Source organism: Leptodactylus fuscus, chromosome 2 (genome assembly GCF_031893055.1).
Source record: "Leptodactylus fuscus isolate aLepFus1 chromosome 2, aLepFus1.hap2, whole genome shotgun sequence".
NCBI lineage: Eukaryota > Metazoa > Chordata > Amphibia > Anura > Leptodactylidae > Leptodactylus > Leptodactylus fuscus.
This window is the reverse complement of record NC_134266.1, coordinates 232,000,324-232,021,915: the sequence shown is the minus strand read 5'-3', so window position 1 is coordinate 232,021,915 and position 21,592 is coordinate 232,000,324. Positions and strand designations below refer to the sequence as shown.

At 34.8% G+C, this 21,592-nt stretch overlaps 3 protein-coding genes across 5 annotated transcripts in view; all 3 read right to left on the bottom strand.

Moving 5' to 3' along the window:
* Positions 1–4,271, bottom strand: part of HOXC5 (homeobox C5) — a 53,556-nt gene extending 49,285 nt beyond the window's left edge. Inside the window, exons 1-2 of the mRNA XM_075265855.1 lie at positions 3,800–4,271; positions 2,980–3,308 (exon numbers count right to left, since the gene is read on the bottom strand). Coding sequence (XP_075121956.1) covers positions 3,094–3,308; positions 3,800–4,271 — 687 coding nt within the window. The 3' untranslated portion in view covers positions 2,980–3,093. The remainder of the gene's footprint in view (positions 1–2,979; positions 3,309–3,799) is intronic.
* Positions 1–18,651, bottom strand: part of HOXC4 (homeobox C4) — a 71,053-nt gene extending 52,402 nt beyond the window's left edge. For 2 of the 3 annotated variants that reach the window (XR_012715108.1, XR_012715109.1), the window contains exon 1: positions 18,227–18,651. The gene's annotated coding sequence lies outside the window, so the exon portion shown is untranslated. Of the gene's footprint in view, positions 1–3,221; positions 3,309–18,226 lie in introns of those variants that run through there. The other variant, XR_012715111.1, reaches the window with a different exon arrangement.
* HOXC6 (homeobox C6) lies at positions 6,442–8,664 on the bottom strand. The gene is made up of 2 exons (XM_075265854.1): positions 8,265–8,664; positions 6,442–7,371 (listed from the first exon to the last, which is right to left on the bottom strand). Exons 1-2 carry the CDS (start codon positions 8,662–8,664, stop codon positions 7,067–7,069), a joined length of 705 nt encoding a protein of 234 aa, XP_075121955.1. The 3' UTR covers positions 6,442–7,066.
* Positions 18,652–21,592: the final 2,941 nt, after the last annotated feature.

The window sequence follows — 21,592 nt, the reverse complement described above, 5'->3', positions numbered from 1 at the left end:
ATACAGGTCACACTTGTTACAGGAAAGGTAAGTGGCCTTTTTCCCTATCAAGAATTTTCATACATTTTTTACTATTTAGTCTGCAGGATGAGTCAGAATTTTAGTCTGAAGTCATTGCTGCATTATTCAGAGGCAGCTGCACGGAGATGGAAGTGGAGGAGCCCTGGGCTGCTAGGGTTAATATGTGGGGGGTATTATACAGTCGGGGCACTAGGACTAAAGATATGGGGTTTAATAGGCTAGTCTGCTTGGAATTGAGATTGTGTACATTGTATTATTATAAAGGGGTTTATGGTGTAAAGTGAGGGTCAGATTGAGCAGTTTGTGGTATGTACAGTCCCTAAGCAATATGTATGTAACATGAAGCTTAAGTGTCAATGTGTGACTGACCATGAGTGAGTGGATTATTTTGTGTGTGTATATATATATATATATATATATATATATATATATATATATATATGAGATTTTTTTTCCTTTAGCACAACTTATGGTCAGATTGGTCAGATCACTGTGATTCTGCACAGGACTGCAGGTTGACCTGCTAATGTAAGTCATAAACTAGGTTTATATGAAATATATATATATATATATATATATATATATATATATATATATATATATATATATAGTGAGAGATACATATACGTATACACACACACACACACCTATACACATATAAACACATACATATACATATACACACACACACACACACACATATATATATATATATATAACACACACACACACATACACACATATGTAGACATATACACACACACACATGTACTTAGTTGATTATACAAATGTGCTTTTTCTACGACAAAAAAAATAAGTATGTTTGGGGGAAAAAATCTAAACTTTCCTCTTTTTTTATACAAATTATACATCATTTGAGAAAATTTGGGGGTAATCGAAATTAGGAGGGTGATGTCACCACCATGACAGAGACCTCTGAAGAACATGACAGTTGCACATAGAGAATCCAGTCTGACAAAATGATCTATATACCTGACAACATCAAAAAGCAGCAAAGCCCAGTACAAGGTAATTACAGGCCGGCCATAAAACGTCCACTAGCTCTGATTTTTCAACAATCTGTGATTAAAAAAAGATATCACCTACTGAAGACTTGCAAAGTTTTTTTTGTTTTTTATATAAAAAAAGATAAAACAACAAGTTTCAGGTCTAGGATTCATCTTCAAAGGCTTCCAATATCAGGAAGCTGTTCTTTTGTCTGCAACGTGTAACGGAAGTGCCATAAAGTTTTATGGTCCCCTTAACTTATTCCAAGCATTTGTCCCTACTGTAAATAGATCTCAGGCCAGATTGCAGATAACACAATGGAATTATTTTCTCAGGGCTCAAGTCTTTAGGTGAAATTTACACACCAAGAGAACATTTTTTGACTGTGTGAGGGGTGTATACCTTCAGCTCTTTGGGTTAGTTTTACTATATAGGTCATCCTATTGACTTAGGACTCTGGAACAGAAATTTCAGGATCAAAGGTCATTCCCAGGTAGGTCATTTTCATCTATGTATTTGCAGAATAGATTTGATCTTCTATGAAATATTATAGACCCCTGGAAATGGAAGACATTTTGGGCTGTTACATGGGCTGTCTATGTTATATGGTTTGGTGTCTGCATTTTATATCTGTTTAGAGAGATAGGTTGGTAGATATATGGATAGATAGATAGATAGATAGATAGATAGATAGATAGATAGATAGATAGATAGGACAGAGATGGATTTCTCACTTATCTGTCCCCTTATCTATGCACCATAACTGGCCTATTTACCAACAGCCATATAGAATGTTAAGTTGTTACATTGCAAACTCAGCTCTGCTACATCATCAGTTCAGATGCTTATGTTTGTGCACACACAAGCATCGAAATGTTCCTAGATCTTCCCAGTTTAGTCAGTTGATCCCCTACTATCTATACAATATATAAAATGTCTCAGATAACCCAACATATAAAATCCCTTCCCCACAATTTACCTAAGACCATGACCAGTTCTATATTAAACCCTGTGACAGAAAAGCCCCCACATCCCACCCCTGCAGAAATAAATGTGAAAGCAAAAGATAAAGTTGATATTCGGTTCAACTGTTATATTACTTGCAGTTTATTCATTATGACAAAATATAGGATTCATGATTTCTCACATATGAAATTGAAAGCAATAAATATATGAGTTACATTATTGAGTAGAACTGACTAGGAAGGATTATATTAAAACGATGACGTACAAATTGTGGCTTTATACACTTCAGCATTAATTACCAAAAAATATAGACATAAAAGCATAAAAAAACAACAACAAAAATACAATAAATTACACTGGAAAAAAACAAGTCCAATGGTCCCCTCCATCATGCCCCTCCATGGTTATGGATCCTGCACAGAAACACAGTATAACACATTATACCATAGTGGACGGGAATGGGAGAAGATATGGACGGTTCTGACCCAATAGAAAAGAAGACAGGGGACAAAAAAGAACAAGTTCACTTGGTATAATGGTGACATTATGGAGACTATACAAGTGCATGGATGTCCACACATTCTAGTGTGTATCTACAATACTCTATAGAACAAATAGGAAAGTTTCAGCTTGAAACTTTCTCCTTGTGTTTCCTTTCCCTTTATATTTCCCCTATCTAAGTGGTCAGCGACCCCCCTATTATAATAAGCACAATATAATACAGCCACACTTTCCCTGCCCTTTCAGCCCACCAGCCCAATTAGCATTTTTTTTTCGAAAGAACTTTCCTTGACCCTGGACAGATTGCAAGTCTAATACAATACTGAAGCAAGGAGCTGCCTAGAGAATTCTCACTCCACCTTGAGACTCAAATTGGTCAAAATAATACACTTAATGGACAAAATACAGATCTATACACTATCTATACATGAGTGGGGTGTCTTAGGGAGATCTTAGGTGCAGTCATCAAGATTTTTTCTTTACCTTCCCATGATCTCTTCCACCTCCCCTCATACAAAAAGGGAAAAATTAAAAGTTTCTGAAAGTAGATGTAGTCAAAGTAAGATTAAATAGCTAAGCTCCTTCAAGGTTCCTTCTTTAAAGGGAGTCTTTGCTTTTGACTTTAGAATCCTTCTTCCACTTCATCCTTCGGTTTTGGAACCAGATCTTGATCTGTCTCTCGTTTAGACAGAGATTGTTGGCGATTTCTATGCGCCTGCGACGTGTCAGGTATCTGTTAAAATGGAATTCTTTCTCAAGTTCCAGGGTTTGGTAGCGAGTGTAGCTGGTCCGGGAACGTTTGCCATCAGTTTCTAAGGGGAAAAGGAATATTAAAAAAAAATGGGGACCCTTAATAAATTGAAAAAAAAATTATAATAGTAACCCTCTACCCTAAAGCCCTGTACACACCATGCAAAAAATTGACACACTTCATGCAAAAGCAAAACATGCAATAAAATCCATCCCAAGCCCAATGCATAAAATCCCACACCTTAAGGCTATTTTTTGCTCCAATAAATACATGTATATGAAAAGTTATTTTTGCAAGAAAAATCTTTTTTTTCCTCTGCCCCCTAAAAATGAAATTATTGTCTTTTCTCCACGTTTTGTTCCTATGATCCAATTATGCTGTCATAAATTTGAACGTCTATAGCCTGTAAGCCTTTTAGTGGACAGTTTTACGAGCAATTGATGCCTAAGTCGTAAAATTTACGACCTCAGGTTTTTTTTATTATTTGCCCCGCATGGCCTATAAAAACCAATGCAAAACCCTATGAAACAAAAGCGAGAAGTGAAAGTTTACCATGGCTCATATGCAGTTTGGTCATCCAGGGGTATATTTGGGGTGGTTGCTGCTGCTGTGGTTGCCCCTGCTGGGGTTGTTGCTGTCCTTGTGGGGTGCTTTGGACCGGCTCTGCTTTGATGTTCTCAATCCCTTTAGATCTGTCCTCCAGCGAGGTGCTCCCGGCTTTTTGGTTGTAAATCCCAGGGCTCAAGGCTCCCTGTTCTCCTCTGCCCAGACTGTGCCCAGCAGAGCCCATGACAGTACAGGAAGGCCGGTCAGAGTTAGTGCTGGGGTTTGCAGGCATGTCCAGACCGTTTAGAGAGTTTGAAGAACCAGGAGATGGGAATGTAATGCTCAGATCCAACCCACTGTAGCAATACCTGGATGAAGGGACCTCGGATACAGATCCATAATTCCCATAACTTTGCATGGAATAGGCAGGAACATTTTGACTTTGCTTATAGAATGAATTGGCTACGTATGAGCTCATAGCTGCTGCAGCTGATGATGATTATTATTAGTATTATTATTTTTTGCACCCTTTGATTAGCCTTGATTTGTGGCCCTTTGAAGTTCAGGGGTTTTGTTCTCTAAAGTGCAGAATTTATAGCTGGGGAATCCTCTTTCTTTATTCTATGTGCTCTGCCCAAATATGGGATGTTTAAATAGAATCACGTGACTCTGTTGGCCAGTCATAAATTTGGCTTGATGACCCCAGGAGGTTATTGATGGAAGCCTGTGAAACGTATCTGATATGTTGGCAGAACAAACTCAAGGCCCCAAGAAGGAAAAGAAGACAATGAGGCCACAGCGTCACCTGGTGCCAGTAGGGTGGTACAGCACCTGCTACTAAACATGGCTGCACCGCCATTGGTGCGATAGGTCAATGGCTGACTCGCACAACTTGGATTTTTATAACTATAACATTTATTCATTCCACTAGTGGTTGACCACCAATTGAACAAGGAATTGAATGGCTGCAGATTTTCCCCATTGCAAAACGTGGCATTTGACTCTTCTTTTCTCATCCCAGCCATTAAAGGAAACGTGGCTTATATAAATAAAATAGATGTCTTTAATTAGCCAATTAACATATTAATTCATTGCACCTATTATGGCATTTTCAGCTCTGCTTTATTAAATGGGAACGACTAGGAGTTCAGCAACATGCCCTTAAAGGAGCCCTTACATTTTATTAAATAGGGAGGGGGGCTATAGATGAAATGGAATATTCCCTCTGATATGTATTTACAGATATAACCCCCATCAGATAAATACATGTCAGCCATGTGCATGGCTTTGTTCAGTCTGGTTTCTGGTCTGCACGTTGTAATGCAGATCCCTTATCTGGGGAAGAATCTCCCAAATATACATCGTGTGCAATAAATGCTGGAGCTTGTGATCACTGGGGGGAAAGTTCTGGGTCTGCTTTTATGTTGTGCATGGAAGATCACAAATGCAAATACCACAAGTTATATAGATAGGCTTGTGTCTTGCAGTAGAGATGGGGAGATAATTATAGGCTCATCTATTGTATATATATATATATATATATATATATATATATATATATATAAATATATATATATATATAATTTTTTTTAAGGTGAAAAGTTCAGCGCTCACATTATTGGATTACACTTAATGGCTGCAGAGCCTAAATACATTATAGCACAAGAAATGACTTCTCCTCAGCTCCCAAGCTTTCTTGTACCGATGTATATATTCCCTTATCCATATGTATGTATATATACATATAGTTACTTTATTTCTGCATTGTTTCCAAATGCTTAGATTAAAGGTTCATTCCTCTGGATGGAATAATATCTGTAATATCTATATAGTTATATTATATTGTGCTATTTTTGTAGATTTTTCTCCGCTCTTTCAAGTTGCTTTAATGGTAATTCTGACCTCTAATTATTTTATATGCAAACTAGTAAAGGGTTTTAATCCTATATGCCACTTGTATATTGCAAATAGTATATTGTTTTCCAAGTTGCATGCTGCATTGTCTTAGATTTTATTGCATTTTATGCTATTGTTATGGGATTTGGTCTTTTTTTGCATACTTTGTGACTGTTATTTCTTCTTTTTTTGTGTCTATTTGTGACAATTATTTTCTGTTTTTTTTTATGAGAATGCCAGTGATTTTGCTTCTACCTATTCTTTATATGTGACTATTATTTGCTGGTTTTTTTATGAGAATGCTAGTGATTTTGCTTTTACCTATTCTTTATATGTGACTATTATTTGCTGATTTTTATGAGAATGCCAGTGATTTGCTTTTGCCTATTCTTTGGATTACATGAGATCTGACCATAGAGTCCCTGGTATTTCTATGGCACATTATGGAGTGAGTTGCTTGCAGGCAGCCAGACAGTACACGTGTTTAGGAAGTTATCTTGAATGAAGAATAATATAGCTTTATTGTGTTATGTCTCCTGAATGGCAGTGATAGAGGATACAGGGGGTTTGTGACCGGTGTGAATGACTTTACACAATGGAGACTGCCTAGGCACACACACGAGTATAAAATAGGAAATAATAGCAGGAAATAAAATACAGAGAACCACATAAAAATAATATCAATTTTATTAAATACTCAACAGTTTGTCCATAGGACGTGATCTTTATACATAGTCAGTGAGACACAGAAGGTAACCATTATTCTACAGCTATGAAACTTCATTTTACGAGCTACTACTGAACATTGCAGTGCTGACATAAATATAAATACTGACACCACGGGCACAATGAGAAATAAGGTTCACACGGGAACTGTCACAGTATGGAATATGGAGGATCATCCAAATAATACAGTCAGGCTATGGGGCACAGAGGGGGCAAGAGGACACTTTCTGGGGAGAGTTCTTCACATTTCATCTGTGCTGGGTCCATTATCCCATCACACAACACACAACACACACAGGCAAAGTCTTGTTCTCCCTTGTGTTTGCAGGCAATGGTTCTTGTACAAGGACATTTATGACTTTTATTTTTTGGGAATACTGTCTTGTTAAGTCAAAGTTGGAGAAACAACATAACACAGAGACTCAAAGCCATAATGGTGGATAACAAAAAGTGGCCAGAGCTAGCACACTGCAGGTTGTCCTTCTCCTTCATTGGATTGCTAGTCCACTTTTGGCTCTAGAAAGAGATGTGTAGATATATATTTCATATATTTATATATTTGTTTCCATAATGCAGCCCATCCATATGAATTCTGCCAGCTGGGTGGGGGGTGGAGGGGTGAGTGGGGGGAAGCTGATGGGAGCCCCCCATTCACTCTTTGGGTTGCTCTTCTGTGTCCTCTCGCTTCTCCTCCTTGCCCCCGGCCAGGCTGTCAGCAGATGCCCCGTTGCCCCCAGTCAGGGTAGAAGTCAGGTTACTCTCCTTTTTCCACTTCATCCTCCTGTTTTGGAACCATATTTTGATCTGACGCTCTGTTAAGCAAAGTGCATTAGCGATCTCAATCCTCCTGCGCCTGGTCAGATAGCGATTAAAGTGGAATTCTTTCTCCAGCTCCAGGGTCTGATAACGGGAGTAGATCTGGCGACCTCGCCTTCTGTCCGTGCCATAGCCCACCCCTAGAGAATCACACACAAGATATACTGAGAATCATTAGTGAGAACCCCATCATGGCATGGAAAATACCTGCAGCCCCCTGATCTGTAGTGCTAGCCCACCCTGCACCCTGCTCTATACATACAGTATGGAAGCTAGAGAGATACATATATAATATATGCATGCACTATATATATATATATATATATATATATATATATATATATATATATATCAGCTCTCAATATCCAATCAATTACTCATTATATATAAATTATGTATGTATATATGTTAATTAAAATATCCTGTACTAGTACTTTAACCCCCAACAGATACGCAATTTATATATATATATATCTCAAAGTTCCCAATACTGTAACTCTATGAAATATTTACATATATGATTATGATATGTTAATGTATCTGAAAAATGAGCAAATATATTAATAATATAATTTATTGTGTGTATATATATATATATATATTTATATATATATATATATATATATATATATATATATATATTTATATATATTTTTCCCCATGCTGTATTAACAGCCTTTACAGGGTATTAAAAAAAAAGTGTGCAAAAAAAGTGCAAAAAAAAAGAGTTTCCATCTATCACCTAATATAAGGAGAGGTATTTGTGTTTAACTCTTGCCCCTCCACAAGCCCAGCAAACCTCGTTGAACTTTATGGCAGATCTTTGCAGCGTCTTTTAATTAGAAAGCACATAACAAGCCATATTTGCTCGCAACAACTTAACAAATAAAAGGCCTATAACGGCAACTGTGAAAGGAACTAGTTTATGGCTTTTATGAGGCCATAAAAAAGGAGCTGAGCCTGTTCTGCTGGGGAGATGATCGTAAAGATGGTTGAGTTTATGTCATTTCTATGTGCAAGCTGTAAAACTTACCACTGTGGGAGTTCATGCGCTGCATCCATGGGTAGATCTGGATACTGGTTTTCTGTTCCTGGACACTGGATCTGTTTTGGTCACTGTTAAAATCCTGTGCAATGGAAGTCTGTGTATTGTGTCCCATAGAGTTCTGCCTGCAGCTAGTGAGCATGTCCTTGTCCTGGTAAAATGCATTAGATCCATACTCATAGGGGCCTCGGCTGGAGCTGAAAACAACATTATCTTGCGGGGTGTAAAATGGAGAAGAGTAGATCCTATTTTGAGCAACGGCTGCTCCATAAGTGGAGAAATGCCTAACAGGGTCATAGGCAGTGGAATTAAGGGCCACATTGGGGAGGACTTCTTGGCCACTGGCTAAATGGCAGGATAAAGAGGGGTTGGTGAAATAGGAATTCATATCTTCTCCTTTACCTGCCTGTAAGATTTCTTTAATATTTATTTCTGTCTCCAGTTTGTAGTCTGAACTAGATTGTTATAGGGACGGCTCCACTCCAGGACAGACAAAATGACAAAGTCAGCTGACCTGCCTGCAGCCAATAGGAGGCGACATGTCAAGAGAGGAAAAAATTGGTTTTGCTTGTGTTGATTCCCCAGTTGGAAGTATATACATTCAAAGTAAAGTCTTGGAATTACAAAGATCAAATTAGTTATTGGGAGGAGGAAAAATAAAATAAAATAAGGAGAAAAAAAGCCGAGCCGAGCACTGGGGACTTGCAGGAAATTCTCAGGAGCTTGTGTCTGATTTGCATTTTATCCCCATAGAAATTCACTTTGTTCTTAATAGAATCTAATGTATGCACAAGCATTGGAACTTAGCAGATATGAAACAGGCTCGTCCTATGGGGGAAACATTACAATATACAGGCACATTCTCATGTTCATGCATCTTATTACAGGCACAAATGAAATCAGAGCAGGCTACATGTACACGATGCAAATATGTTGTTATATCTGTGTTGGATATATAGGAAACTGCTCATGTTAGGATATATGTGTGTATGTGTATACTGTGTGTGTGTGGTGTGAGAGTGTATATAGTGTATATACACGTATAGATTGGTATGAAAGTCTGTATAGGTGTGAGAGTATGTGTGTGTGTGTATATATATATATATATATATATATATATATATATATATGTGTGTGTGTGTGTGTGTGTGTGTGTGTGTGTGTGTGTGTGTGTGGGAGTATATATCTATGTTACAGTATGTGTGTGTGTATATATATATATATATATATATATATATATATATAGCGATAGACATTTATGTCTCTCTACCTATATGCATTATATATTATATATAATATATTTTGTATGCATTGTGTATATATATATATATATATATATATATATATATATATATATATATTATTTTTTTATATTATTTTTTTTATTATTTTTTTTATTTCATACCCAGCATTGTATAACCAGGACTGAGCCCTTCAGGGTTACAGATATTAGAATAATTCAGGATATATATCGCCAATTTTTAGGATTGTTTTTATTGACACTGCGCCCATTGTCACAATCTCCCCCTATCCCACCCTCCACCACCACCACATATGTTGTGTTTGATCCCTATTTCATTCTTTGCTTGGCTGATTTATAATTACAATAGTTTTAATTTGTGATCTGCGGGTTTTAGTAAATGGGAAGGGTCTAATGAGAAGACAGGGATGACAATCCACAGAAGAGGTCAGTGCTGTAATGTCTGGATTGTTCTCTACATCTAAAGTCACCTTGTTTATTAAATCGACAAGATCTCATTATCCAGATGGAGGAAATCTACCAAGTATTAATAATAATAATAACAATAATAATAATATTCCTAATCCTGGGGCTGCTGTGCATGGACAATGACTTTGCGGTGCAGTTGCTACAACCCTGCCCTGACTTAGCAGCTATTCTTAATGGCCACTATTTGTGAAAGTTACAAAAAAAAAAAAAGCAATATTTTTTCAGGGTTGAAGAGAAACCCGGATGCTGAAGGATTTTACGATCTTTTTCCTGTGACCAACAAAGCGAAATGGTGGCTGTAAAGCCATAAAGATGGGAACAGACGTATCCAGGGGTCGTTTATTGCCCTAGTATAACACCAGCAGTCCCCCGAGTGCAGCAACTACACAAAATAAAGTTTTAGCCAAATAAAGGGACCATTTGAGACTGAGATGATACCAGCAGACTGTGGGATCTATACAATCCCATATACAACAAATAAGGTTTGTAATGGATCTGCTTCTACTAATAGCAATATGGAACTAGAACATATACATATACATAAGGTGTGGCAGGGGTCTATAGTCTATACTTTAATATAGGGCTTCTCTAGGGTACTATTATGTTAGAAAATCAGGAGGCAGCTGGGATCCAGGCATCAAGTTGTATATATATATATATATATATAGTATATATATATGTATCTGTGTGATATATATATATATATATATATATATATATATATATATATATATATATGAAGAGGGAGTGAGAGCTTTGTGTTCTAGGCGCATTCCATACACATATACATGTATAGATAGATATATTGATAGATCTATCGATAGATAGATAGATAGATAGATAGATAGATAGATAGATAGATAGGTAGATGTAATATATATATATAATTGTTTGTTTGTTTTCAGATATAGATTATTATTATTGTTGTTATTATTGTTATTTTGTTGCTATTGTCAGTTGTGCACTTGTGTTACATTGAGGTTATTGTTTGCTGATATGTATCTATAAGCTGGAGCTATAAAATCGTTCCATATCTTGTGTCTTATTCCTCTGTACACTTATCAGCTTATCTTATATTTATTGTACAGTAGGATTGGGGTTTTGCTGTAACACCAGACTCCCACCAGACTCTCGGTCTGCCTTCACCCCTGTTATGATATTTATAAAGGTATTTCTCTTCCCATACAGAATAGAAGCCCCTTTTTGTTCTGTCTTGTGAATGTTAAACTTGCAGGAAAGTGCAGGGATTATTTTAGGTAGGGAAAAGGACTTGGTGCTTGGAATGAGGCAGCTCTGGGCTATAATAATGGTGCTTCCTTCTCTCACAAGAGAAAGTTAAGTGTTTTATTACATCTATAAGCAAAGGGCAAGGCTTAAAGCTCTGCTCGATTTATGGGGAGTAGAAAACTGGCTACTAGCACATGGAACTTCCAGCAACAAAGGGAAACCGTGATTTTCATTATTTCATCACAGCAAATTGGGAGAAAAAAGTTTTAAGCCCCTCAATAAGCTGAAACTTTCAGCCTCTCCTCCTCCTGTGCCTTGGCTACTGTGCACAACCACTTATCTATTTTTTTCCTTGCTATAAACTTAAGCATACCTTCCAATCCGGTTCTGCATGTTGGTGTGTAATTGCCTTTAAGGTATATAATATGTTCTATACATTTATTATGTACAGTCAGCAGATTATAAAGGAACAGATGTTTATGGAGCAGTCCCAGTGTTCTGTACTTCTGGCTTGTGGCTTTATTTCCTAATGTTCCCCTAAAGGTTATTCTTATACAAACACTGACTACAAATATATAGTACACACTCTGGATGTGCAGGTAAGATTGCTTTATGATTACTTTAATATATACATATTTAAGATATATACACACTGTATATATTTATATATTCACCTATGCTCTTCACATATATATATATATATATATATATATATATATATATATATATATATATGTATTTATCTATATATAGATAGATAAATATATAGATATTTCTATTAATCTATCTATCTATATATTTTTATATATAAAAAAGCTTTAGGGGGCCTCCCTTATTCCCCTCACTCCAGTATAATACTGACTAATGAATGTGTTTGTACCTGAGCTTCTCTAATTAGTGGAATGATTAACTGATGGAAAATAACATGTAATATAATATAATTGCCTCTACACACGTGTTTTCTATATCCTTTCCAATTAAAGAAAGGAAACAGCGGCAAGGACTTTAAGGGGGACCTATAGCTTCGGGGACCCAAGTTCCTTGAAGGTTTCAGCACTCTCACCTCCATGTATTTGGTCACATATTTAATGAGCTAACGACTGCATGTGATTATTTGTAACCTATAGATGGTGTAAATATCTATATTATCCTATATTATCCTCACTTCTCAGTATATCTGCATTGTAATAAACACATGTTTATAATGGCAGTCTACTGGATGGAGAGTATAGCGGTGTGTATGTACTACTGTATATGTGCGAGTCCTTATCTATATCTATTGTAACTATGTATTACCTATCTATTTCTCTATCTAGATCCAGGTCTGCCTACCTATTTGATCTATTATCTATTATTGTTTATTACTTATTATCTACTATTATTATTAATATTATTTATCTATTTATCTGTTTTACCTATATAACCATATCTGTCTATGTAATCATACATACACACGTATACATAAAGTGAATGTATATACTGTGCAGTAAGCTATCTATAGCCTATAAATAATAGATGGCTCCTGTATAGACTTGCTATGTTCCTGTAATTAATGCTGACTTGTATTACTGGATATCACATACTTGGGATATAAACACTAAGCACCTTTGTTTTCACCTTTTTAATTTCTATTAGTAATTTACAGCCTATCTGCCTTCATTGCCTTTACTTATTTATGAGCTAGTTAACGCTACAGACTTGGCCGGATCTCTACCTGCTTATTAATATGATAATACAACTAGGGGGTAACTAAACTGCCTGCTAATGTCCAGGGTGTTTGCTGAAATACATGGGATCTAGGAAGGGAATACATGTGCATGGAATATGATGCATGGCTTTAATCAGCCGCTTGCTTTCTAATGTAATTTTCTTAAGTGTCTTTGGGCTCCAATGGTGAAAAATAGTCTCAGGAAAATGTAATAGACTATTGTCTAATTAAAGGCGAGAGGAAGGGGTTAAAGAATAAATCAGCCTCATTTTACTTAACGTGCAATGTCATTTTATAACACCCTGTGTATTAAGCCAGGGGAACTTGGAGACAATTGTAACGATTAGGAAGTTCCCCTAATACAATGCAGTCTAGGAATAAAGGATCCAACAGACAACATAGGAATCTGCCATGTGTTTCCCAGAAACTTTCCAAATGCTGCAATAAACAGGCTCAAACGAAAAGTCTAATCTACCACTCAATCACCAGATATACAGGTTCAAGATATATATAGATATGTATGTATGTATGTATGTATGTATGTACATATAATATATATATATATATATATATATATATATATATATATATATATATATGTATACATATAGATAGGACTAGGGACATACAGTATACTACATAACATGATAAATATACAGGAATACGCCTCAGTACAATATAGATAACAAGCAGTAGAGTTATGTAAATGTATCAAACGTTATACATTGTTATTATTAATATACATGTTATAAAATAAACTGATTTTTATCACATTTATAGACCCCACATTATGATTTTAAAAAGTTCAGTTCTGAAAATATTCACATTTTGTTGTTATTTTTTTTTCTATTTAACACAGGTAATTGTTGCTTCAACTGAAGATTGAGGATCTGCTGAATTTATTAAACCAATGGATGAAATTGATTTTTTTTTTTCATGGAAAAGGCACAAGAAAACATATTAAAAACTTTTACTTTGTCAATCGTGAGAACTTTCTTTATGTATAACTGTAAAATAACCTGCAGCCCTATGGAAAATCAGATTGCTTAAAAGGATATATCCTGATGATAGATAGATAGACAGCTAGATAGATAGATAGATAGATAGATAGATAGATAGATAGATAGATAGATAATATATAGATAGATACTGTAGATAAAGATTAATAAATAGATAGATAGATAGATAGATAGATAGATAGTATATAAATAGATACTGTAGATAAAGATTGATAGATAGATAGATAGATAGATAGATGATAGATAGAAGATAGATAGATAGATAGATAGATAGATAGATAGATAGATAGAAAGAAGCAGACACGTGGCACATATTGTATACTGTACGTCTATGTTGCTTTTATGTAATGTAAGTAAAGTTTTTGGCTACTGTACCCATACACTTGTTCGATGGATTCTTTATTTGATGCACAACACAATAAAACATTGTTATTATGTAAATAACACGATCCTAAATCTCTTATGAGGTTTTATTTTCTGCTTTTAATATGTCTGGAGGTGACTGTCTGGTATCACATTACAGGAAGATCCTGTATGGGGTGTGAAGCTTTTACATGTGGATTAAATAAAAATGATTTGCATATACTTTCATGTGTCTTGGAATTATTTACTCGTTCTATAGATCTGAATATATTCTATACATGTACATATTCTTCTAAAGAGCTTCACTTTCAGCCCTGGATACTACCAGCTTCTATTCATATTTTAGGTTAAATTCATCCTAAAATGCAGCAATTTCTATTAAAAATCATAGTACATCAAAAAGCTCTTCTAAAAATACACAACATTTAATTGTAACCAGCACAATCCAGCCACAAACCCAGCAGAGAGCCATTCAGTTGACCAGAGCAGAGTCAGTGCTGGTTTAGCAGCATTTGGTCACTTGGGGGCAGTATATAAACAAACAAACAACAAACCCATAGGACTAAACCACAAACCACATAATAGGCACAACTGCTTCCATGTCATAGGCTGCTAGTGCAGCTTTCTATAGTATATAGTATATATAGTATAGTATATCTATATATTACATCTTCCCAGGGGCCAGAAGCAGTTTGACCCCTCAATAAAATGTGCATATTATGATCATGGTCTCATAAAAGTAGCAGACCTGCAGTCACATCTTGCACAGCCCACATCCATTGAACTCATTCTTTTTCATTGTGTTCTTTTTTATGGTTATTACTGTATTTATACAATTTAAACTACGACTGTAAATTTAATAAGCGGATTTAAGCAAGGAAATAATCCCGAGAATCTCTCCAATAAATACAAGGAGTGAACAGGCGCTGCAATGCTCTCACTCTCTTATTAACTTACCACTCACTTCAATAAATACCCTGTTATTTTTGTAGTTGAGCGTTTTACTGCCGCCTCAAAGAGCAAAATGAACAAATATATCGAGAGGGCATAAAATATTCATAGACACCAAGAATATTTAACACCAAATTGTGTTTTCTATCTGTAAGAACATTTCCAAGACGCCTGCTGGAATGGATGCACAAACTATAAAAACGCCAGCAGTGTGAGGACAGCTTAAATATTCCCGTCTGCTTATTACATGGCACACCAAGGTAAATCATTCCACATGGAGAGATACAGGGAAGGATATAGTCTAACCCATAGAGAGATACAACTATGAGATAGATAGATAGATAGATAGATAGATAGATAGATAGATAGATAGATAGAAGTAGATAGATAGAAGTAGATAGATAGAAATAAGTAGATATATAGTATTGTAGATAGATAGATAGATAGATAGATAGATAGATAGATAGATAGATAGATAGATCACACACAAAATAAAGAGGAAGCACCATAAAAAAAAATCAGGCAAAAAGTGCACTTGTTTATTCCATGTGTGCAGACAGATAAATAAATAAATAAATAAATAAATAAATAAATATGGATAAAAAAAATAGACAAAATCGATTATGATGTTAGATATATATGATATAGATAAATAAATAGACAAAATATGATGATAGATATATATTATGTAGATAAATAAATTAATAGAATAAAGAGAAAAAAGATAGAAAGACAAATAAATACTGTAGATGATAGATAGATAGATAGATAGATAGATAGATAGATAGATAGATAGAGACCACCATTAATAAAAAGTTTCATAAATCCATTTCAAATATAAATTATTACACAGATCAACATTAAAATAAATATAATTATTGTACCTGTTATATTTACACATAATCACAATTAGCAATGATATAAAACAATTGGTATTAAATAAATGTACAATATAATATAATACACCTAAATGCAACCTTTTAAATTCTTTAGTTTTCTTTTCTTTTTTTTCCCCCTAGATATAATATATTATATATTGAATATTATATTTATAAGTGTATTTTATAAATTCCAAGCCCTGATATTTTTTGGAATGTCTGTGTCTGAGATCTATTTTTTTCCCCAGTCTTTGTTTTTCCTCCTGGGCTCTTGCAGTGAGTGAATGCAGACCTTGTGATGCAGGAAGGTGTCTCTGTGTGTTTCTGCTAGTGCACAGCCATGGAGAGAAGTCAATATTTGGGCCTTGTTTTATTACTCTCATTTACTCTCCTTGTTGGCTGTGTGGTAAAGCAGGTCATTTATTTCAATGGAGTTTTATTTGTAAAACTGAGAACAATGTATAAATCACCATTACACTCCTGATATAAAATGTTTCTGTCTGCTGCAGGGTTATGAGGGATGGGTCCTGGCTGAGCTCACAGAGAAATCGATACATTGAAATAATGTTTGGGGTGTTTGGAGAGGAGAAGGCCTCACATTACTGCAGCCTGAGGAGCTAGAAATAGCCCTGGAATTATAATAATAGATGAAGCAGGGGATAGATGATAAAGCAGACAGATATATCCTTCCTAGTGTGAATATACGGTGTATATGCCACATCCCTTCCTGCCATAGGGAGTACAATAGCTATTCTGCAGAGCTATAAGGAGGGCTTATTGTCTAGGCCATACCACGCAGAAATAGATCTTATGTACAAGATACAGAGTTGCATTTTTTACATTAGAAAAACAAAAAATTATATGTAGTGTCCATGCCTATCTATCTATCTATCTATCTATCTATCTATCTATCTATCTATCCATTTCTATTTATTTATCTATCTATTTCTATTTATCTCTTTCTATCTAACTCTATTTATTTATCTATCTCTATCTATCTATCTATCTATCTATCTATCTATCTCTATATCTATCTGTCTATCTCTATTTATCTCTATCTATTTATCTCTATCTATTTATCTCTATCTATCTATTTATATCTATCTATCTATCTATCTATCTATCTATCTATCTATCTATCTATGTATCGTTAACTGTATTTTATTTAATTTCTTTCTTTTTTTCCCCATAAACTCAGATCATAGACTCAAATGCAACATTTTTGGCATAATGTATATAGAAATATATAGGTACATATTCTTACAGAAGTCCAATTATATAATAAACATTCCGTCACATTAAATATTGGCTAGTGAATTGTCAGTAAATAAACAAATTATTAAGCAAACAAAGTGATATAAACATACATAAAGTATCTAGACATAATACAAAGAATTTATTTCTTTCCTTTATTTTTTATTCTCCTTTCCTTCTACCAAGGCCCAACCAAGCGACCAAACAGTCCAATAATAATCCTATAAATAATATATCCTTTAGTGATCCAACCAAAACCTGAAACAAGTAACCGCCACAGAACCCAGTCTGAACTTGGCATCTATTCCAGAACAAATTGGCACCTGAGCCCTCTGCGCATGCCCAGATCCCCCCAGAAATTTCAAGAAAAAAAAAAAGTTAGCATTTCTCATTTAACATCATCTTACATGTGTGTTTTTTTTTCCAAGCTTCCCACCTCAGTCCCTTAGCAGATCTCTCTGTTTTTGGTTTGTTGCTGTTACATCACACCCCCCTTCTCCCAGGCCCTGAGACCTCTTACAGCACAGTCACATATTAGACAGCAACAAGAGAGGGTCTCAGTCACAACAATAACAGCAGCAGCAATGTCTATAGGAAAGCAGCAAGTGACATCACAGCACCAAGTCAGCCTATATATATATATATATATATATATATATATATATATATATATATATGTATAGTCTATAGATACATATACAGTATCAGAACAGACCCCAATCCTAAGACAGCATTGCCACAGCTCATCATATAGCCATTTCTTTACCACCCATTGCTATGGATCATTAGTTAGACAATGTAGCCAATAAGAGAACACTTACCATGTAGTCTCTTCTCCCTCTCCCCTTCTCTCTCCCCTCTCTCTCTCCCTGTGTCTGATCCAGAGATGCTGCCTGTGTGTGGAGCTTCAAGAAAACATTACAAGGAAAAAAAAAATAATGAAAGAAAATAAGGTGGGGACAAAAGAGAAGGATCCTGAGCAGAGGGAAAATAATCTATCTAGTACTAATAATAAAAAGCTATATACAACCCAGCGCTTCCTTATTCTGTGCTGCTCCAGAGGAAATGTAGTGGCTTTTGCCCCTAGGGGTGGAAAAGGGGGAGGCGACCAAGAGGTGCAGTAAATTCATTATTTCCAAAATGCCTCCAAGCCAGCAACAGTCCCAGGGCTGAGAAGAAAAGGAAGATGTGGATGTCTATAGAATCTATAATGTATATAAAATAAATAGAGATAGGCTGATCCCCTGTCCCTGGCACTGGGAGGACTGTTATAAGGAGAAGCACTGCGTATAAGAAACCACAATAAAAAGTTCACGTTCATGGAGAGTCCACATGACTTCCTGTGGCCAATCCAACTTGTGATTCAGTCGTAAACTTTTATGGCCCAGCTGTAAATTTTCTGCAAACAACCAAGAATGTGCTGCATTTTTGTGGCGTGTGCAAATGTCTTTCCTTGACGCCATATTTATCTATTATTTCATTAGAGGATTTTTTTTTTTCACTTTAACTTCTTAGTTATTAGGGTTCATGTAAATTAATCCTGGGTGGATTATAGGCTGCAGCTTAGATTATAGACAGGGGATGGGAGACGGAAGGGGGATTTTATTTTATTATTACAGTTGAGAGACCAAGGGTTTTTTGGAAGGGCCTGGGAAGGAAAGCTGGTGCCAAAACCCAGAATTCTGGGCAGGAACCGAATGTGCTTATTGGATCGTCATGTGGACAAATATATAATACATGTGTGCACAGAAAAGCAGAAAAGTAAGGTATCTGGGTATAGAAAAGCAATGTATCTGGGTATAGAAATAGGGAATGTTCTCAGGATTATCAACACAAACACAACATCTATCTATCTATCTATCTATCTATCTATCTATCTATCTATCTATCTATCTATCTATCCATTTATCCATCTATCTTTCTATCGATCTATCCATCCATTTATCTATCTCTCTATTTTTATTTTAATACATTATTAATACTACTCACATATATAACTGGTATGTTATTACACAATAAGGAATTACACACGCTTACTTAAGTGTAATAGATGCGACAAATTCAATCTTATGTATTTTTATGTGATTTTTTCAAAAAATAATTGGTTTCTATTCTTGTTATTTATATATATATATATATATATATATATATATATATATATATATATATATATACAGGGGTTCTACTTATAGCAACATCAACATAAAATTCTACAAAGCTAATAAAAATGGCCTCACTTGACATATGAAGTAAATATATCTATATCTAAATTTAACTATATATACATGTATCTATCTATCTACATATCAATATTATATCCATGTACAATCCATGTTATATTTTCCATAACTTTACTGTTGTTGAATCTATCTATACACATATCGATTATTTATTTATCCATGTACAATCTGTTATATTTTCCATTATTATCTACTGTATATAGCATTTATCTCCCCATCTACCTCTCTACCTACATTTTCCATAACTATCTACCTTTATAGCATGTCTCTATCCATTCACCTCTCTATCTCCAGGGTATACAAGGATACATAGGTGCAGTGACGCACAGACACAACAAACTTGTCTACGACAAACCCAGGGTCAATTGTTTCCTTATTGTATCAAAACAAATGACAGATTGTATATATGCAAATTATGTATGTAGATAGACAGAAAGATAGTTATAAATAGATACACACTGACATATATCTTACAGATTTTATACATTTTTTCCAAAGCCAACAGACGAACCACGCCACAAGTATCGCAGCCAAAAACTCAATCTCTCGCCTATAGGCAATGTTGCACCCATTTGTTCATAAAAATTTATGAAATCATTCCTAAAATAGTCTAACACAATGGTGAGAATTTGTGTCACGTGTACATATTTGGTGTAATTAATAAAAATGAACAGAGATTAAAAAATCAATAAAAATGTGGTTGATGTATTGAAAATATCCAAATTTAGTTTGATTTCGTAGGGTTAGGATTTATTGAATATTAACAGAATAAATGTTTATTTTGTATATTATAATAAATGACCAAATATATATATATATATATATATATATATATATATATATATATATATATATTGGTATTATTTGATAAGAAATTAAAGGGCCTTCAGATTCTTCCTACAGGCTTCTTATTGTTGTTGTTTACTTTTTTCTTTTCTTTTTTGACTTCCTGAGAAATGGAAGTTGTTGATTTCTTCTCCCCCAAATCTCAAAGGCAACAATAGGAGAGAAGCAGTATTAGCACCGGATGAAGGCAATACTGTCTTTTATTCTTGTTTTACAAACCACCAATAAATTTTATAACAGGTAGTTAAAAGTTACAACAAGAGGAAGCGTCCTGAATCAAAACCAGCTTTTATGTCTCCACAGCGCACTCAGCTTTACAAGGACAGACTACTAGCAACGAAAACTCAAGTCGTCTTACCCCTTCATAAAAGTAGCTTATCTATTCTAAAGAGCTGCTTCCACCACTGCCATTTGGAAGGGGATTTTTAATAGTGGCAATAAATACCTTAGAACAATGTTTTGCTTGGAAAAAAAAAGTCGATTAAATAAATAAATGCTACACTAAATAAAATATCCAAGTAGCTATACCCCTATATATCTATATATGTGTATTCATATGTGTGGGTGCATGTATATAACTAAATATATACACATATGCATATCTAAGTGTGTGTGCGGATAGATAGATAGATAGATAGATAGATAGATAGATAGATAGATAGATAGATAGAGATATATACCGTCTGCTCGTGTGTGGGTATGTTTGTGTGTGTTTTAATCTTTTTTTTTTTTTTTACTTTGGCTTAGCTTAAATATTATGTGTATATTATTATCTTATATTATATGTGTAGCTGCGATTTAAGTGGATATTTCTTACTAGCAAAAGCTGTTTTTAACTAATATATACATAGAAATAGATAGATTAGATAGATAGATAGATAGATAGATAGATAGATAGATGATAGATACAGATAAACAAATATATAGACAGATAATAGATACATCGATAGATAGATGGATAGATAGAAGTTATTTCCATTATTCTAGATTTGTGACCCTTTCCTATATACATGCATTATGGCAGTTTCCAGCCTGCAGTACATAGTGTAGATTGTGTTATCAGACTTTTATGGCCTCCCTATAATGCTTATGTTTCCTTGT

Excerpts from the sequence above, each read along its gene's own strand:
- HOXC6 (XM_075265854.1), bottom strand. The coding sequence starts at position 8,664 with ATGAATTCCTATTTCACCAACCCCTCTTTATCCTGCCATTTAGCCAGT. Across the intron at positions 7,372-8,264 it reads GCGCATGAACTCCCACAGTG|GGGTGGGCTATGGCACGGAC; the intron begins GTAAGTTTTACA and ends GTGATTCTCTAG.